The sequence below is a fragment of the Phaethon aethereus genome, assembly GCF_964289735.1.
Source record: "Phaethon aethereus genome assembly, chromosome: 3".
NCBI lineage: Eukaryota > Metazoa > Chordata > Aves > Phaethontiformes > Phaethontidae > Phaethon > Phaethon aethereus.
Genome location: NC_138576.1, coordinates 50,164,950 through 50,184,568, shown reverse-complemented (window position 1 = coordinate 50,184,568; position 19,619 = coordinate 50,164,950). Strand labels below are relative to the sequence as shown.

At 39.7% G+C, this 19,619-nt stretch overlaps 1 protein-coding gene across 4 annotated transcripts in view; it reads left to right on the top strand.

Moving 5' to 3' along the window:
* Positions 1-4,872: 4,872 nt before the first annotated feature.
* The window catches only part of HACE1 (HECT domain and ankyrin repeat containing E3 ubiquitin protein ligase 1), a gene marked incomplete at its 5' end in the record, with an annotated part of 49,800 nt that continues 35,053 nt past the window's right edge, over positions 4,873-19,619 (top strand). For 2 of the 4 annotated variants that reach the window (XM_081997550.1, XM_081997549.1), the window contains 8 exons: positions 4,873-4,948; positions 9,571-9,625; positions 10,937-11,026; positions 12,804-12,908; positions 14,240-14,315; positions 14,601-14,732; positions 15,905-15,987; positions 19,188-19,284. In XM_081997550.1, the coding sequence (XP_081853676.1) occupies positions 4,873-4,948; positions 9,571-9,625; positions 10,937-11,026; positions 12,804-12,908; positions 14,240-14,315; positions 14,601-14,732; positions 15,905-15,987; positions 19,188-19,284 (714 nt within the window). The remainder of the gene's footprint in view (positions 4,949-9,570; positions 9,626-10,936; positions 11,027-12,803; positions 12,909-14,239; positions 14,316-14,600; positions 14,733-15,904; positions 15,988-19,187; positions 19,285-19,619) is intronic. The other 2 variants (XM_081997551.1, XM_081997552.1) reach the window with 2 other exon arrangements.

The following is a 19,619-nucleotide window of genomic DNA, read 5'->3' as shown; positions in this document are numbered from 1 at the left end:
AAGCAGCATGGACTTGTTTTCTGTGAATGCCTTATATTCTTTGATAGTAACATAGGAAGGAGGAAGGCAGCTGAAATAGGTCTCTGTGAATTACATTTAGCTCTATGATAGGACAAGGGGTAATGGTTTGAAACTAACGAAGAGTAGATTTAGACTAGATGGGAGGAAGTTTTCTACAACGAGGGTGGTGAAACACTGGCACAGGTCACCCAGAGAGGTGGTAGATGCCCCATCCCTGGAAACATCCCAGGTCAGGTTGCAGATGTCCCTGCTCATTGCAGGGGGTTGGACGAGATGGCCTTAATAGGTCCCTTCCAACCCAAACTATTCTATGATTCTATGATAATTCTGCAAAGGTCCTCTGTTACATAGCCTCATCTTCATCACAGGCAAGTTCCTGCACGTAGGATGCAGGCAGTTTCCAACTGCAGTCTGCTGGCGTGTCCAGAAGAAGTCAGCTCAGCCCACAGGGAGCACGTGGCTGTTGGGAAAAATGGCTCCAAGCCACACTCCGAAGATGTGCTGACTCCTAATACTACAATGCAGTGAGGATGAAAATCCCTACTGGCAGAGAAGTTTCCAGGAAGAACTCAGATTGCACTCGGGAATACACTGCTAGGGAAGGGAATCAAGGCTAATGCAGTTGTAGGAGGAAGCACATCGGCTCATGCCTGCCTATCTGGAGTATGCCATAAAAGTATCATACTCTGTTAGATTTTTAGTTCATTCCTTGATGAAACATGAGCTACCACACTACCTGCTCCTTCAGTACAAGTGGCAGAGAAAAAAAAAAAAAGATAATCTTTTACATGTTTACAAATATTTAATGATATTTTCCTTTTGAAGAGATTTGATCTTTTTTTCCAAGTAGTCCTGTCTCAAAGTTTGCCAGTAACTGAATAGGGCCTGCTAAAATGAATTTGAACTTTAGCAGAGCCTCTTTTTTTTGTAAAAGGAGACAACAGAATATAGCTGAAATGTGCTTTCCCAAACATTGAATTCATTCCTATATTTTGGCATCCAGTGATGCCGAAAAAGTCCAGTTTAAGACTGGATGCTTGGGCTCAGCACTGTCCAGAGAAGACTCTTTGTGAAGACCTAGCAATCTAATGACAGACAAGATGCAACCAAAAATGAGATCCAAAGTTCACTGAAGTCTTTATGCCACAAATTTCTCTGAGGATTTAAAAACAGAAATATCAATTTCTCTCTTTCTTCTATGCTGTATGCTAACTAGCTTCAAGTTCTTATAATTTTATATGTCTGTGTGAAGAATGTACGGAGGAAAAGAGGGTGAAAGAGCAGAAGGTCTTTATTTTACTTACTACTGCATTCCCTTTCTGACAACAATCCTGAAATTCAAATACTTTTTATCTCTGAAGAAGACTTTGCTTGTAGCAAAATAAATGCCATGAGCTCCACAGTTTTAATTGTTTTGATGGTATTATCTTTTTGAAAAGAAACACAGTCTATCTCTGATCTCCCTTGAGAATGCTCACAGCAATGAACTTCCTGTAAAATCCAGGGACAGTGTTTCTCTCGCAGGACTGATAATTGATTTGATTTCATTCACTGTGAAAGTCAGATTTGACCAACTGGTTTTAGGCAGTTGAACATGACATCTTTAGATATGCGAGTGCAATGGATAGATGTATTAGTGTCTGCTTATCTTGGTATTGAAGAGAATTCTACTGACTGCATTCAATGAGCAAATGACTTAAAAGCTGTAAGTGGTAAGATGGTCTTAGTCTTCCCTTGACACCAAGGAAGTTAATAACATTTGGAAGTATTATTGATGATACCTGTCATGGTGTAACTAATTTCAGCTAATTTTATTTCACTTTGAGACCTAGTCTTACTACAGGTGTCTTACAGATACCTCAGAAGGTGTTTCATCCCTGTGTAATACCAATTTCTAAACTAGATGGAACTAATTACCACCTGGAGGTGCCTAATTCTATATGGCAGTCAATATAGGCATGGACAGTAACAATATCACTGGAAAAGCACACTGTTCAAGTAGGAATTTCCCAGGACATACTGAGCTCGTAGGGTTGAGCTGACTTTTTTTTGATGATGAAGTCTACTATAGCCTACTAAAAAGAAAGACCCTTAGCCATTTATGCCGCTGGGTGGATCTGGAGTTTAAGTCAGCCTCTGAAAGTGATACTGCAATTTGTGACCACTGAGATCAGGTTACCACTACCTGGTTTGCTTAGAATCGTCTTAGAATTTAAATAACTACTCTGTTTTTACCTGCTATCCGTAAACTAAGTTTGATCCCTAGGAAGCACAATCTCCTTTCATTCATCATTAGGGTGTGTTAAATTCACAAGTCTTGTCTGCATAATCAACACCTAAATTACCTTTTAAAAAACACTGTGAAAAATAAATCTAATAAAAGGACTGGAAGCCAACCGATAATTTCTTAGAGAAGACTGAAGTCTAGCCACCACACGTCTAGTAGGTATTTGTTTGAGACAGCATCTTATTGATGCAGAACACTAATCTTTCTTTTCCCTCTTTTTTTGACAGATCAAAAAAGTAAACCTTAAGCAGTTACATATTTAAATTTGTCACATGGAACTAGGTATTGCGGTACACCAGATCATTTCTAGTCTGCTATAATATTCCATGTAACGCTAACCAGTAGAAACATACCTCTAACAACCAACAGTTATTAAAATAGCATACAAATAATTAACTTTGCCAAGAAAAGAAAGTTGTTAGCTGGTATCTCATTTATACATTTAAGGTAAAGCTTCATTTTTTGTTAAGCTTATTAGCATTTTCAAAATAGAAAATTTGCATGTCAAATTAACCTATAGAGTTCTTTTTTACAATGCTGTGGGTATTAGGAACATTTATTTTTGAAAAATGGAATAGATTTTTTTTACATTTTCACAGCATTCCATCACCCTTTGCTGAAACTTTAAAACTCACTCTATAGTCTTATTCCTTCTCAACAATTATGTATTTTCACTCAAAATGCTCTTCACATTTTGGATTTTTTGTATTTTGTAAATTGCTTATTTTTGTGATTGGGATTGGGGATTCTTGTTCAAAGAATATTCAGTGTTGCTGTGATGTAAGTAATAAACACCTAGTATTTTCCACCGAATTTTAGGAAGGGACCCCTATGTAGTCATCCAGTCATCTCTTCATCCGAAAGCAAGATCAATGGATCTACATCATTCTTCTCATATGCTCCTCTTGCAAATTATCTAATCATGTCTCCTCAGACAACTCATTTTGCTACCGCTATGGCTATCGGGAAATATTTTTCTAGTGTCAAGGCTAAATCTAAGCTCCAAAAATTTGAGCACAGTTAGGGGTTTCCTGAGGCAGATACGACTTTTATGCATTTAGTTGTTTTACTGGGTATGTGTGGCAACGTCTTGGTAGCGGGAGGGCTGCAGGGGTGGCTTCTGCTAGAAGCTTCCTTCCCCTGTGTCCGACAGAGCCAACACCAGCCGGCTCCAAGACGGACATACCGCTGGCCAAGGCTGAGCCCATCAGTGACGGTGGTAGCACCTCTGGGGTAACAGAGTTAAGAAGGAGGGAAAAAAAACAGCTGAAGAAACGAGTGAGACTATGGGAGAGCAACAACGCTGCAGACCCCCAGGTCAGAGCAGAAGAAGAGGCAGGAGGTGCTCCAGGCACTGGAGCAGAGGTTCCCCTGCAGCCCCTGAAGCCCACGGTGAGGCCGGCTGTGCCCCTGCAGCCCATGGAGTTCCACGCTGGAGCAGATCTCCACCTGCAGCGCAGGGAGGACCCCACGCTGGAGCAGGGGGATGTGCCCAAAGGAGGCTGTGACCCTGTGGGGGGCCCACGCTGGAGCAGGCTGCTGGCAGGACCTGTGGCCCCATGGAGAGAGGAGGCCCCGGCTGGAGCAGGGTTGCTGGCAGGACTTGTGATCCCGCGGGGGACCCAGGCTGGAGCCATCTGTTCCTGAAGGACGGCACCCCAGGGAATGGACCCAGGCTGGAGCAGTTCGTGAAGAACTGCAGCCCGTGGGAAGGACTCACGTTGGAGAAGTTCATGGAGGACAGTCTCCTGTGGGAGGGACCCAACGCTGGAGCAGGGGCTGAGTGTGAGGAGTCCTAGGAGTCCTGTCCCTGAGGAGGAAGGAACGGCAGAAACGTGTGAAGAACTGACCGCAAGTATTATTGCTATTACTAAATGATTCTTACTTTTTTTTTAGGTTACAGCTCCTGAATCTTCTTTTTCCCATGTTTACTTTGGAAGTGCTAGTGAAGTCTATCACACTTTTCATCCTTGCAATGTGCTTCCAGTAACCCCTCAGGTTTAAAGCTCCCCAAGTTTGACGGGTGAAAACTCCATTCCCCCTGGCCCGGGCCTTCTCTAGTCAACGCTGCAGCCTGGCTGCAATTTCAGGGCAGGGGTGACAGCAGAGCTGCCCATCCCGCCCAGGTGCACTTGCCAGGCGCCATTACAGCCCCTGGCTCTCGGGAAACCAAAGTCCCGAGGCCGGACCGGCAGGGTCACTCAGTAGAGACGATTTCTAAAGCGCGTAATTATTTTCAAAAACTGGAAGAGGCAGGTGTTCAAATGCCCGTATTCCACAGGTTTTGAAAATTCATCCCCCCCAACCCTTTTGTCCCCCGCAGGAAATAAACGCTGAAGGCAGGCCTGCCGCTTCGCTACACGCCCAGCTCACGGGCAGCGCGCGACACTCGCACCCCGGCCCCGCTTGCCGCGCATGCGCGCAGCCGTCCCGGCGCTGAGCATGTGCAGAGGGCCGGGGGCCGGCGGCGGCCTGGGGAGCCTCAGCGCCGTCACCGGCGCGATGGGCTGAGGGCAGCGGCGGCAGCGGCGGGTGTCAGCGGCTCCAGGCTGGGCGCCCCGAGGATGGAGAGAGCCATGGAGCAGCTTAACCGGCTGACGAGGTCCCTGCGCCGCGCCCGCACCGTGGAGCTGCCGGACGGTAGGAGAGGGGCGGTGGCGCGGCGGTCTGCCCCGGGGCCGCGGCGGCTTTCCCGGCCTGGCCAGCCCGGCCCGGCCTGGCCCGGCGCGGGGTGAGCCGGGTCGGGGGCCGTTGCGTGGCCCTGCCCGGCGAGGCGATTTGGGAGAAGCGAAACCAGCTGCCGCCCTCCGCCTCCGAGGGGCTTTTTTAATTTTTAATGGCGATAACAACAACAGCAACGACTTCCCCGTTCTCTTCCTTTCCCCGGTGTCTTGCCCCCGGAGAACGGCGGTGTCCGGCAAAGGGCGCGGGGGCCCCTGTCCGCTGCTGCCGCCCCTGGGCCCGGGCGACAGGGCGGTTTGGGGTGCTGGGCTCTCTTTTTATCTGCTTTTAAATTCTTTTTGAGGTGCCTCGTCGGTCAAACACTAGTGATGACAAATCTGTGGTGTGGGGTTTTTTTTTTATAGTGCTGAATTATGTTTGAAAAGGAGTTGTAAGGCACTGTCACCGTCGCAGCCTTATTTTTTTGTTGCTAAATTACTTCGGATGGGTGCTAGCCATCTGATATCAGGATGGACTTGAAGATATACCTTAAGGCTCTTACGGGCAAGTAGTTCAGTGTTCCAGCCAGGTCCAGCCTTTGGGAAGACTACCCCTGAAAAAGTTTTGGATATGCAAAAGTTTATCTTCTTGTGAGTAGTGTGCTGTCATTGTACTTTCTTCAGGGTTTATTTTTACGGATGAGTCTTTGGCTGTATGCCTGCTAGCTTTCATCTATGGCGGTGGAGGGAACACAGCAATACTCTGTTTTGTCCATGTGTTCCCTGTTCGGACTTCCTGGCTGCTGCATATGGACTTTCCCCTACACTGAGCTGCTATGCCCTTTCCTTATTGTCACCCATCAATAGTTTCAATGTCTGCCAGTGCAGTTAGTCATAAATGTCACGGAATGACAGACAAGTTTCAGATGGATTTTTGTTGCTTCTTGTAAGGTCTTGAATGGTAGCCATGAAAACTGACTCTGTAAGCTCAGACTTAAAGAAATAATGTAGTAGCACCAGTTTAACTAATTGATGATGGTAATATGAATAATGCTTAGCACAACCTATGCTGGTTGGAGCTACTTTAAATTTACTTCAGTATTAGTGTAGGCAAATTCATTCTGAAATTTGAGTTTTCAGTTTTCTTCCTATATTGGGCATTATTATCTTACACTTCAGAGGTAATTGTGTCTGTGGTAGTGCAAGCCCTGTGACCTCCAGAACAAGTACTTATCTTGCCCTGTAGTGCAGAAGGAATGTCAATCCTATGTGTTCTCTTAGAATTACATGAAACAAATCATAGCTGGACTGAAATAAGGAGATAAATGGACTTCAGGCACTGAAGTCTGAAACTACATTTCAAGAGATTCAATGGCCGTCTAGCTTTGAGTACATCTTAGATCATTACATGTCTTCTTTCTTCACCTCAGTGTTCCCTAGGTTCCTGTATGCCTGCCCAGATTCTTCTTGAGAAGCAGGTTTGGGTTGTAGTGTTTTGCTCCAAACATGTACTGACAGGATCAGCTTAGAAAATACCACTACCAGTCTAGTATGGCATGTGGTTTGCTGGCTTCTTGTGTGCTGTGGCTGGCCTCTTGAATTATGATTTCCCCCCCCCCCCCCCATACATTTGAATAGCTTTAATTTGAAAGATATATAGTTTACCTCTCCGTCCTTAAACTAAGAGTCATAGGGCTCTCTTAGGAAATGGAGATGTATGTTTGAACTTCTTTATGATAAAGGCGGCACTAAATCCAGGTATTTGATTTCCTTTGCATCTGCTGTAGCCATTAGGGTATTATATGGGTGATGCTGACACTTCAAGGTTGTGATCTCTGCTGAATTCAAGCCAATATCTCTTATGAAATAAGTGTATCTTGTCAGGGCAGGATTCTAGATGATGAATTTTAAGTGTGGGTGTTTTTTTTTTTTATTTTTAAAGCAAGCATTAATACCTGAGTCCAGTGACAGTGAATACTCTGAGCTGACCTTGTCAATAGGAAACGGTATTGTTTTTTTATCACTCTTCTGAAATATCCTTAAGCAGGTGTTGTCTGGGCACTTTAGAGCTTGACATAAATTTCTGGATTCTACTGCTAAGGCTTCGTGCCTGAAAACTAGGTCTTGCAGTCCAAAGCTGTAGGTTTTAGGCCCTTCGTTGGCTCTGACTGCATTTTGTGTGTTTTTTTGTCTTTAGATATTTATGACTTGAAATGCAAGCAAGTTAGATAAAAAATAAGTTCTATAAATGCATGAGGCATATAATGCTTTTTCTCTTCTTAGTGTCATATACTTTTAATCTAAGTCAATAGGTGTTTGTTTATGAATAGGGATAATACTTACCAAAAACAGTCACAAAAGCTGCTTAGTCCCTCACCCTTTTAATTATTTCTGCACAGAAGAACCCTGGGAAAATCTGCATATGCTCCACAGTGTAGATTCTGTTAATAGAACCATAAACAACTTCTGTGGCCCAGCTTCACTCATATTTGACTATTTTCTTTTTCTAGATCACTATAGTTGCATTACAGCTAAATTTATTTAGGATCAATATTAAGCATTTCAGTTAAGTGTGCTGGTATATGTACTGCTTTTTTTTTTGTGTCTTCTCTTTAATAGGGCACAGTTGTGGAAATACATAAGGATGTCCTGCTCAGATTTAGTTGTTCTCAAGTTCTGTTCCTTGTTTTAGTTGGAGAACTTTATCTTCCTGCCAAGAGATCTGTGAAACAGAGCTCAAGCAAGAAACGTTTTTTCCTTTGTATATAATGGGAGCTAATCATGGATACATTTTTAAAAGTGATCAAATCTTTTCCATGATTGATATTGTTATTTAGCATCTATATAAATTTATTTCCAGGACACCCTCTCCATGTCTGTCTCCTCCATCCCAGCCCCAGCAGTCAAATTCTAGTGGTACTTGTTGGGGATGGAGTTATCTGATGCTCATGGAGGTCTGCTGTAAGGAGCAATCTGTAGACTGTTCAAACTCTTGAACTTGGTGATGGTCAGATTTACTCTCTGCAGCTTCAGAGTGTAATACAAAACATCATATCATTTGGTGTTTTGAGAGGCTTGTGTCTCTTTCACCATGCATTCACTATAAGCAACATTTATTTTTTATTTTTTAAATTTATAAATATATTTTTAAAATTATATTTATAATATATGTTTAAGATAAATATAATTTTAAATTAACTTATATTTTTAAAAATTTATAAGTAATGTGATTTGAATTTGAATATGACATCTTTCTTCAGTGTTCAAAGGTAGTTAATAGATTTGCATTGATTCTTTCTTTTGTTAGCTACAGACCGACTGCTTCAAATAGTGGGTAGCAGCGCTAATCCTGGAGCACTGTAGAAGAATAATAATGAATAGCATTGCTACAGCAATGATAAGGGTTTCTCTGACTTCACTTGATAACTCAGAATTCTTTGTTTAATATTTGGTAAATGTCAGCTCGTGTATCTTGTGGAAGTAGTGAATGTGTAGAAGCATGGTATGTAAAAGATAGGAGAAGCTATACTTGTTTGGGTCTGTTTTAATTCTTCCTGTTCTGATTGCTTTGTAACTTTGGTATTTGTATCAATTAAGAAGATCAGGAAAAAGTTAAAAATAAGAGTTTTACAAGAACGGTCCTATATTTCCATACCCTGAGAACCCAGGTACACGGTTCCAGAAAGTGTAGTCCCTCCTGTCATAAGCTGGCATCTGTGTGAAGAGTCTGTGGGGATTGTGCAGCCAACAATGGGTAGTTTGCTTCAAGCTAGAAAATATCATCAACAACATCCACAAAAACATCAACAACAATTAATGATTATTGTACTAGTATTATAGTTATAATAGTATTAATAATTAGTATACATTAAAGCCTTTTAAGTTTTGTCACATTCATCCTTTAAAAATAGTATTTTACTCCAGGAAGTCTGTAAGTGACCAAGCAGGCACATCATACCTGTACAGTGTGCTGGTATGTGCAGCAGTAGTACTGACAGAGACTGTATGGCTGAATGTCAGTTTTTTCCCACCACTGACTTGGATCTTTGTGCTCTAGCTTGTTTTCATTGCCTTTCAAATGTGGAATGTGAAACTGATTAGAAATTAAAATGAAATTTATTGCATTCAGGTATTGAAGTTAAGAGACAAAAATGAATGGTTATGGAGTAACTTAGTTTAGAGAAATCACTTTTATAAACTCATAGTATAAGGACTGTGGAAGTCGCCTTGGAACACAGGAAACTTCCTTCTTTTTAAAATAAGCTATTTACTTTTTTTGTTAATGCACTTTTCTGAAATACTTTGACTTAATTAACAAAATTGTCAATTTAAAAAAAAAAATCGATGTTCCATTGAAGATTCTGTAACTTTGTAAAAGAAAAAAAGCCCCATTGAAATCTCATGTATTGCAATCCTGTTAATTACCTCTACTAAGAATGGTGGATTTTTCTTTATAATGAAACTTCAGGCTCATCTAACCTGTGTAAAAAGAATGATTGGTTAAAAAATGGACACTTTAAAAGGTAAATAAGTGTTGCCAGATGAATTTATTTTACATAAGATTTCTTTATGGTAATTTAAAGTAATTTAATTTTTTCACAGATAATGAAACTGCTGTCTATACACTAATGCCAATGGTTATGGCTGACCAGCACAGGTGAGAGCTTCTTTAAATTTCCTTTTTTTTTTTTTAAGGTCCAAAAACCCAGCATGTTTGCTAGAGTTGTAGCTGCTAGAGCACTCTCAGGAGTTCTGCTGCTGAACTGAAACCAAAAAACCAGCATGTTTGCTAGAGTTGTAGCTGCTAGAGCACTCTCAGGAGTTCTGCTGCTGAACTGCTGAGATATTTTCTGTAGCTGAAGTTAGTCACTGACTGTGTGCATCCTAGCATAATCTTACCTGAGAAACCTGTTTTGTTTTATGCCTTAGACTGGAGCTGGGATTTGTTCTGTTGAGGTACGTAGAGAAATTTGTTCTAGGCTAAAAACAAAAGTGTTGTTTTGTAACTGGGTTGTAGCTCTGAGCGTGTTTTTATTGATGGCATAGAAGCTCTTAGTCTCATTAGATATTTCAGGAAGACATGGAATAAGAGTTGGACAATGAGATTGGTATTTTTGGGGTTCCTCAGATGAGCAGCTGTTTCTCTTACCCAGTTGTCCTCAAAGTGGTTGGGACCTGGGTGCTGTATAGCGCCAGGTAAGAGGTGCTACCTTCTGCTGAGTTTTGTAGGCAAACAGGTAGCAACTTCTACTGAAACTGTAAACTGTTTATCTAATCAGAATAAAGATGTGTTCTGCTACATAGTATCTTGTTGAGATTGTGTGCAAGGGTTTTAAATTATGTGATCAGCTCATTACTGGAGGTTGAAATCACCAGGTCACTTGCAGTTTTGCCTATTTTGAAATATTTTATCTTAACTAATATTTTATCTTTACTAATTCATTAGGGCTTGAAGGGTCCTGTTTAAATTTCTTATCCTATTGGAATATCGTGTGTCCTACTTCACAATGATGATTTCACGTACTGGTCTTCCTGCTGAACTTTGCTTATGTTTGGAAAGCTGCTGGATATCTGGTTAGGGTATCTGTGTTGAGATAAGGAGGAAAATGGGGATTTATTATTTTCAAACCAAATCTATTAATATGCTTGTTTTCTGTATTTGTAAAGAAGTGATTTGGCCATCTGGTCTAATTCTTACTAGTTTACATTTGAAACAGTTGATCACATCAACTGAACACAGCCCAGTGTCACAGTTCATTTTTTTATGTACAAGTAAGAAATGAAAGAGTAAAAGCACTTTTAACGTGCAGATGCTTGAAAGCTGTTGGATCTCTTGTTCAGAAATTAGTTGGAGGGAAAAGAAGTAGTGATCAAGTAAGAAATAGAGTACTTGTGTAAAAGTTATAGTGTGTACTTTGCTTAGATATTGTGAGCTGTTTTTTAATTAAAATTATGTTTCTATTTGAAGGTCTGTCTCAGAGCTGCTATCAAATTCAAAATTTGATGTGAATTATGCATTTGGACGTGTGAAGAGAAGTTTGCTTCATATTGCAGCAAAGTAAGACTTACTTGAGTCCAGTCCAGAAGTTAACAATGAAAGTATTACCACAAATCTAAGGCACCAATGTAAGCTGGAAAACTCTGTAGTATCAGTTAACATTTTGTATTTACACTTCCTTTTTGTATTTTGTTTGTTCTTTTAGCAATGTGCCTGCTTCATTGTGAGGACAGGTTTTACACATGATATCAAATGGCTTTCCAGGTTCTAGTGAAGGAGTCTTGGTGGATACTTTTTTTCCTTTCTGTGAAATCTCAGTCTGTGAAGAAATGTAGCCATTATGTGTATCCTGTATAGCTGGGTTACTCTTGCCTTTGTAGATTTAGAGAAACATTGTCTGCAGGTGCTGCTTGTTTTTGAAGTATTCTAAGACAGTGGGAAACACTTGGATGTTCATGGGGAAGCAGCTGTTCCAAAGTACTTCATGTGACCCATAACTGAAGGGCATATAACTTGGCCTCTCACTTCTAATACATTTTTGTATTCTGGATAAAGGACTTAAGTGCAAATTTCAAATCCATGACCTAGATTACTTTTTATTTTTGTAGCTCTTCGATGGGGATAAATCTATATTGCCAAGAAACAGTCTATAACCTTAACAGAAAGGAACCAAATAGTTTCCTGAAAGGCCATTTCAAAAACTAAAAATTAAACTAATGAATGAATGCTCTATATTTGGGTCTCATTTTAAAAAAGTTCTTACAATTAAACTGTTAAAAAAAAAAAAGTAAAAATAAAAGAAATAGTAGTAGTGTTGCATATAAATAGCAGTTATTTGGGCATGATAAATGTAGAAGTTCCAGCTTGCTAAGCAGTCTGTTTTAGAAATACCAGTTTCCCAAACATTCTATCTTAGAATTACATGCTGCTTATATAAAATTTACTTAAGAAAGTACTTAAAGAAAAAAATGCAAGCAAATTTTAGAAATAGCTTTGAAAAGCTGTATTTATTGATCATAAAATGCGAGAATTTGTGTTACACAGTTTCTGGATTCTCTTATGTTGGCTAGTTGTGTCATTAAGAGGTAATTGAGATGCTATTTTTGCAACTTATTGCAGAGCTAGTCTTCAGTTACTTTGGTTTGTTGTGTATCAGTTCTGTCATTGGGAAGGCTAGAAACAATGAATGAGCTGGTCATGACGGATACAAAAATACTATATGTTTATCTTCCCAATCAGCTCTTCCTCTTGAAGAGTTCAGGAGTAAGATAAAGATATAGTGCAAAGTTTCAGTATTCTTGGTGACATTGACTATCCTGAAGAGCTGCTATTTTATGAAAAGTAAAAGGAAGTTACAGATTCAAAACAAATAGCAAAGAAATATTTGTATAAGTTTTAGATTTCTTCTTATCTTTAAACTTTTAAATGTAAGTTCCAGAGACTGAAGCATAACAAAAAAAAATTACATTGGAATTGTTATTTAATGGAAAGTTCAGTCCTGTGGATAGATTAAAGGTGAGGAAGGTGAGAGGGAATAGTAACCAAAACATTTTAAACAACTGGCAGTCTTACAGATTCACTGTTGGGTTTTTAAGTCACTGAAATCACATAGAAGACTAGCACCTATTCATTAGTACAAGTTATGACCAGTCAGTTCTCACTGCATTTAAGTATCTTTACCTTTGTGTACCTTGAACTATGAGGGTGTAAAAATGGTTTTGTGTTAAGATTTTTCTACTGAGTGTAATCTGTACACAGTATTGCTGTTGTCTTTACACCAATACAGATTTGCTTTGTAAATATCTTTGTTACAGTTTTTCCCTTATTTTGTTCTTAGCTGTGGATCAGTTGAATGCCTTGTTCTATTATTAAAAAAAGGGGCAAATCCAAACTATCAGGACATTTCAGGATGCACACCTCTCCATTTAGCAGCGAGGAATGGGTAAGAAAATTTTTAAAAACTCTTAAAAAGGTTTTGTGCGTAATGCACTTGAGCTGACATGTTCTGTAATGTTTTTGCATAGTTAAACAAAATAATTTGGTTTTCATTTTTGAAAATAGGGATCGCACACTTACAGGGAACATACTTTGAATATTCAGAAAATAATTAATATAAATTGGAAGTTATGTATGATGTGCTCATTTCAATGCCAATCATTGTAGTGTTTTTTTGCTAATCAAGAGCTTAATGATTCTTACAACAGTGATCGAACAAGGGATGCATTCACCTTCCCGTTAGCTAAGTAAGAAAAGATTTTGAACACTGGAGGGTTTGGAAGGATTACAGAGATTTTAGATTTTTCTCAGATAGTATCTCCAAGGAAATTTGTACTAGAAGGAAAGGCATACAACATTTGCCTGAACAATGTTGGGTTGGGGGGAAGGAACAAAACAGTGAGCAAGCACCTTTTTTAGATGTTGTTTCTTGAATTGTAGTGTGGGGGAACGCACAGCTGAAAATGGTAATGTTGTCTTTTTCTTTTTAGAGCATGTTTTACAGTAACTGAATTGTATCACGGCTGGTACTTCAAATGAGGAGGAGGTGGTGTTTAGTGGCTTTTAGGTATGTGGGAGGAGTATTTGTAGGAGAAGGAAGAAAGCAGCAGCCAATTGGTACATGATGAAATGCAGAAATAGACACAGGATATAGTTATGTGGAAAGGAGACCTAAGAAAGATGTGAGCCGTACTAAATAAAAAGGAAAAGTAAGAATAAACTCTTAATGGTAAAGCTTTTAGAACATTAGAGGGTGTTAAAAGACCAAACAAAACATGAAGTAGGAAAAACACCCCTACTTTCATTAAGACAGTTATTGTACTTGCCGAAGATTTACACAGTGTTACAATGAGTGTCTCATTAAACAATGATTTAGTGGTGTACTATAAATGAGTTCACTGAAGTGTGCAGACGATGATGAACTTCAGGGATTTCCATTAGCTGAACTCTAGCTTCTTGTCTTGAGACCATAGTTCATGCTGAGCTGAAGCTGTTAGAGTAGTGGTTAAGCACTTCTACCGTTTCCACAAAAACATTCAGCTACACAACTGTGGTTTTAGCCCTGTGCTGTCATATGCTACGCTTGCACTCTGAGTGTCTGATGCTACTGATGATCACTTCTCCTTTTCACATACTCAGTACAGTACTTCCTATAAAGTAAATTCTACCTGCTGTTGTTTGTACAATGATGAATTACAGTGAGTGGAGCTCTAAAAAGATAATTGGTCTTCGTAAATTATTTTCCCTGTCTGGCTTAATGTATTCTTTTGCTTATAGCCAGAAGAAATGTATGAGCAAGCTGCTGGAATACGGTGCAGATGTCAACATTTGTAATAATGAAGGCTTGACTGCAGTAAGTGCTATTGATTCTCATGATGCTCTTAAAACAAATGAAGAATTTGAAGATTCTAATTTCTTAAGCTTTTGCTATCTTACATGCAAATAAACAAAACTTTGTGTGTCTAGTGCCCTTAAGAATCAAAAGATGTGATCAAAGTACCTAAGCATATGATAATATTATTCAAAGTTTCTTTTTGTGAGAACGTTGACAATAGCGCAGTCAGATTTAAAATCATATTTATGAAATACTTAACTCATTGCTAAAGGAAACATATATATATCATGATTTTGTACTTAGATTCATTGGTTGGCTGTCAACGGACGAACAGAATTGCTTCATGATCTTGTTCAGCATGTCAGTAATGTAGATGTTGAAGATGCAATGGGACAGACAGCCCTTCATGTAGCTTGTCAAAATGGACACAAGACAGTAAGTTTCTAAATTTTGTTACCACATTGAATTTGTAAAGAATTGGATAATGCCTCAGTGTTCTATGTGTTTTTTTGTAAACTTCAGGCTAGTCATGCATATAATAATGATAAAGAACAACTCTATCTTGGTATTGTCCGCATACACTTCCGTGGGAATAACTGATTTATTCTTGTGGAGATGATTGATCTTGGTGTTTATGGGAGTTCAAGTGACTTACTATATACTATTCAGCTCTTCCGTAATGCTGTTATTACCTTGTTATTGCAGGTTTTGATGTAATGTTAAACATTTGAAAATGTTCTTCCTTACTTTTTAGAATGTGTTTGATTCATAATTGTACCAGCTATTACGTGCTTTTGAAATCTGAAATGGTCTTAATTTACCGTGAATAAAAAGTGAACACGGAGTTGGGTCAGTTGTCTACTTCTAATGTTAAGTATTTAAGTTCACGTAGACTCTTCATTTATTGATCTGTGTGAATAATTTTTGGGCCTGGCCTTGCGTTTAGGGCTATTTACTCTCAAGAGTACAGGTCTGGATGCTTTACTTGAGTTGCATTACAGCCATGTAGAGTAGTGATCTTGAATTCTACAGATTGTCTCCAGGACTATTTACTGCTTTAAAAAAAAATTAAAATCTTTCTACCCAGATCCTTTCTGTTGTCATTGTCAGAGCTTGACTTTGGAAGACCAAGTTTGGAGAAACTATTATCTATAGACTTACCTACTTTATGTGATTGGAATATAGCAAAAGTTGGTTGAGAGTTTGCTCAATGTTTTAATATTTTAGAATTTGCTTACTCATTTCTTCCATTTTATTGTGTTTAAAACTTCAGCTTGTGATAATGCTGTTTATGGATGTCACTAACTTGAGGTTTACTTCTCTAAAAAGTGTAATTTTCCTTTTTAAATGGCTTGTTATTCCAATGGTCTTTGGGATTAGCTGAAGTTCAATACAAACATCTTTATTAAAATGAGAATCTCAAAGAAAGCTCTATGAGCTCTGACAGCCATGATTTTCCATCTAGTGTTTAGGAATTTTGGTTTTGAGATTCATTACTGAAAATTAAATCCTTCAGTGGAATTAGACATGCATGACACTAAATAGTTGCAAGCCAACAGACTTTTCTGTTGCTCTCTTTCTAATGCTGGTATTTTCTTTTATCCTAGACGGTGCAATGTTTGCTAGACAGCGGTGCAGATATAAACAGGCCAAATGTGTCAGGGGCAACTCCACTCTATTTTGCTTGCAGGTATATATCTTAACTTTTGAATACTGAGCTAGAAGTGAAATGGATTTTTTTTCTGCTGCAATAACAATGATTAGAAACCACAAAAATTGGGAAATGTAAAAGCTGACTGGTATTTATCTTTTCTCATGTTTGAATGTAGTTTAGTGTCTCATCTAAATACTTATCTTAGTACTGCAGCCTTATATACCTCTATCTAACAGACATGTTAAACACATAGCTGGGCATGTTCTAGCATGAGTCATAAATCAATGACTGCTGAACTTTGTTCTGAAAAAATGAGATCTACCAACTTAGATTATTTTGAGTAATATTTTTCTTTTTTCTATGGCTATTTATGGTAAGAATTTGGGCAGCTGTTTGTAGTGGGTCAGTATTCTTCACATGCAGCTCTTGGGAATGGTTAAGTAATGGTAACCTTCCTGCCTCTTCCTTCCCAGGTCTGTAAATAGAAGTCTGCCCGGCAGATCACTTTCATGCCATTTTTAAGATACCATCTAAATTATTTTTCTTTTCTTTTGTGGGACGACACCCTATGTTGAGAAGTAAGATTAATTATGCCAGTGATTGCTACACTCACCAGTTTCTAAAAATGCAGCCTTTGCAAGTTTGACTATTTTTTTAATGTACATTATGGTATTGCAGTGTACATGAAATGTGCATATATGCTTTAATGTTGGATTGAAATTATGTTGTTGCTTTGATCAGTTCTGTTTTCTTCACAGTTTAGTTTAGTTTCAAAACTAATCACATATGATAAATGACCTTTTCTTTTAATCGGAGCATTTCTGCTATTTGTTAGAACATTTACAATTTTATAATCCCTGTGCTTTGTTTAAATAGTTCACCTATGATTAAATGTTAATATAAACCAAAGGAGAAAGGGACTGACCTGGTGGCCTGCCAGGAATTATGTTGTGGGACCCCTGGTCTCTGGAGTTAGTCTATGCTGACTCTTGGCAGTTGAGAAGAAGGGAAGTGGAGAATAAATAGCTGCTAGCTAATTGAATGCCTTGGTGCTTGATTTAGGGACTGGCATTGTCACTTTAAAAGAAGTAAGCAACTTCCCTCAGCTTGGAGGCTTTCCATGAGAAAGGAATGCATTGCAAGTACAGTGGTGATGTGCTTCTAGAAATGAACAATTGGAGCAGTGGGAAGGATAGAATGACCAGGGTGCATAGTGGAAGTTAACATCTCAGAAGTGCGAGCTGGTGGTGTTGCCACCCAGGAAGAAAGGTTGGGTCCCTGACGATGGGGAGAGCAGGATGTTATCTTGTTTAACATCTTTATTGATGATCTGGATGAGGGGATCGAGTGCTCCCTCAGTACGTTTGCAGATGACACCAAGTTGGGCAGGAGTGTTGATCTGCTGGAGGGTAGGAGTGCTCTGCAGAGGGATCTGGACAGGCTGGATCGATGGGCAGAGGTCAACTGTATGAGGTTTAATAAGGCCAAGTGCAGGGTCTTGCACTTGGGTCACAACAACCCCATGCAACGCTAGAGGCTTGGGGAGGAGTGGCTGGAGAGAAGCCCGGCGGAAAAGGACCTGGGGGTGCTGGTTGACAGCCGGCTGAATATGAGCCGGCAGTGTGCCCAGGTGGCCAAGAAGGCCAATGGCATCCTGGTCTGTATCAGAACTAGTGTGGCCAGCAGGAGTAGGGGAGTGATCGTGCCCCTGTACTTGGCACTGATGAGGCTGCACCTCGAATCCTGTGTTTAGTTTTGAGCCCCTCACTACAAGAAGGATGTTGAGTTTCTGTATCATGTCCAGAGAAGGGCAACGAAGCTGATGAGGGGTCTGGAGCACAGGCCTTATGAAGAGTGGCTGAGGGAACTGGAGTTGTTTACCCTGGAGAAGAGGAGGCTGAGTGGAGACATCACTCTCTACAGCTACCTGAAAGGGAGTTGTGGTGAGGTGGGTGTTGGTCTCTTCTCCTAAGTAACTAGTGATAGGATGAGAGGAAATGGCCTCAAGTTGTGCCAGGGGAGGTTTAGACTAGATATTAGGAAGAATGTCTTTACCGAGAGAGTGGTCAAATATTGGAACAGGCTGCCCAGGGAGGTGGTGGAGTCACCACCTCTGGAAGTGTTCAAAAACATGTGGATGTGGCACTTCAGGACGTGGTTTAGTGGGCATGGTGGTGTTGGGTTGGTGGTTGGACTTGATGATCTTAAAGATCTTTTCCAACCTTAATGATTCTGTGGTAGCAGTGGCTGGTGATGGCTGGAGAAGGGGTATCAGTGCTCAAAGTCTGACTCTGAAACACCTGTTTTTCCAAGGTGTTGGGTTATGCACTTAGTCTAGAGAATTACAATGAGGAGTTGCTGCAGCAGGCTGTTAGTCTTAGTTCCTTTCTGAGATCCTTTCAACCCAAAGATTCCATGATTCTATGACCTGGTAGTTGACTCTCTGCACTGGGGCAAAGCACAGTACATTAGATTAATCTGTTGGTTTCCAGGGCTGGAAGGACATGGATGAGGAGAACTCAGCTGGGAACTACTGAGAGACCAGTGACGCTACCTCTTGCCCCTCAGCTGTTAATTGTCGCTTTTCCTCTGCCTATCCTGAACTGTTAGTGTAGGCAGCCTTGGTGTGTTCCAGGACAGCAGATACTCATATTAATTCGTGTAAGGGGTGCACCTCAAACTAGTTTGTGATTTATAACTTCATTGAAAAACTTGTATCCATAGCCTTAATTGCTATGTCCTTTCTATCAGTCTTTCATTTCACCCTTTAGATACTTCTGTATTAACATTTGTCAGTATATGCACTAAATATTGATGAAGGCAATAGTCAGCTAGCCTTTCAATGTGTTTTTAATGAAGTCAACATCTAATAACTGGTGCCTGGTTTCTCATTTTCTTCAGAAGAAAGGGTTTTGGAAGGTATATACTCTAGGTATTGAGGGATATAAATAATTTATGAGGCTAAGCTAAGATGAATTATTTCTGAATGATGAGGATGACTCTGACTTGATAAATGGGCCATACCTAATCTTGCACTGTGCTTCTGCAGTGGCCTTGAAAGGAAGTAGAAGAATATAAGTGACATTATCTTCCATCCTATGTTTCTGCTTGGTTTCATGCCGTAGCTATTTGTTTTCTCTTAGCTTACGTTGGTTTTGTTTGTTAGATGCAATAAAGCCAGACTTATAGTGGAGCATAAGTGCTGTATTAATTCTTTCTTCTCCTCCTTTGAATAGCCATGGTCAGAGAGACACTGCACAAATTCTTTTGATGAGAGGAGCTAAATATTTACCAGACAAAAATGGTATTACTCCACTGGATCTCTGTGTACAGGTATTGAATTAACAATGCTCTTTTTTGGTGAACTTCTGTCACTTACTACAGTACTACCTGATCAGTGTTATATTTTTATTTTTAAGGCCTATGAATAATGGTAGTCCTTTGGCAAAACAGCAATGCAAAAATAATTTTTTCACAATTAAATTGCAAATAATTTTTTGGGAGGTTCCCACTTTGTACCCCTTGCAAAAGTCTTCAAAGGTGTCAGTGAGATCCCATTACAGACTCTGCAAGGTTTGAGCTCCTGAGAAACAAAGGGTTTGCAGAATGCTATTTGACTAGGAAGTTTGGGAATCCTTGACCTAATGGTAATTGACTCTGTTTAGGTG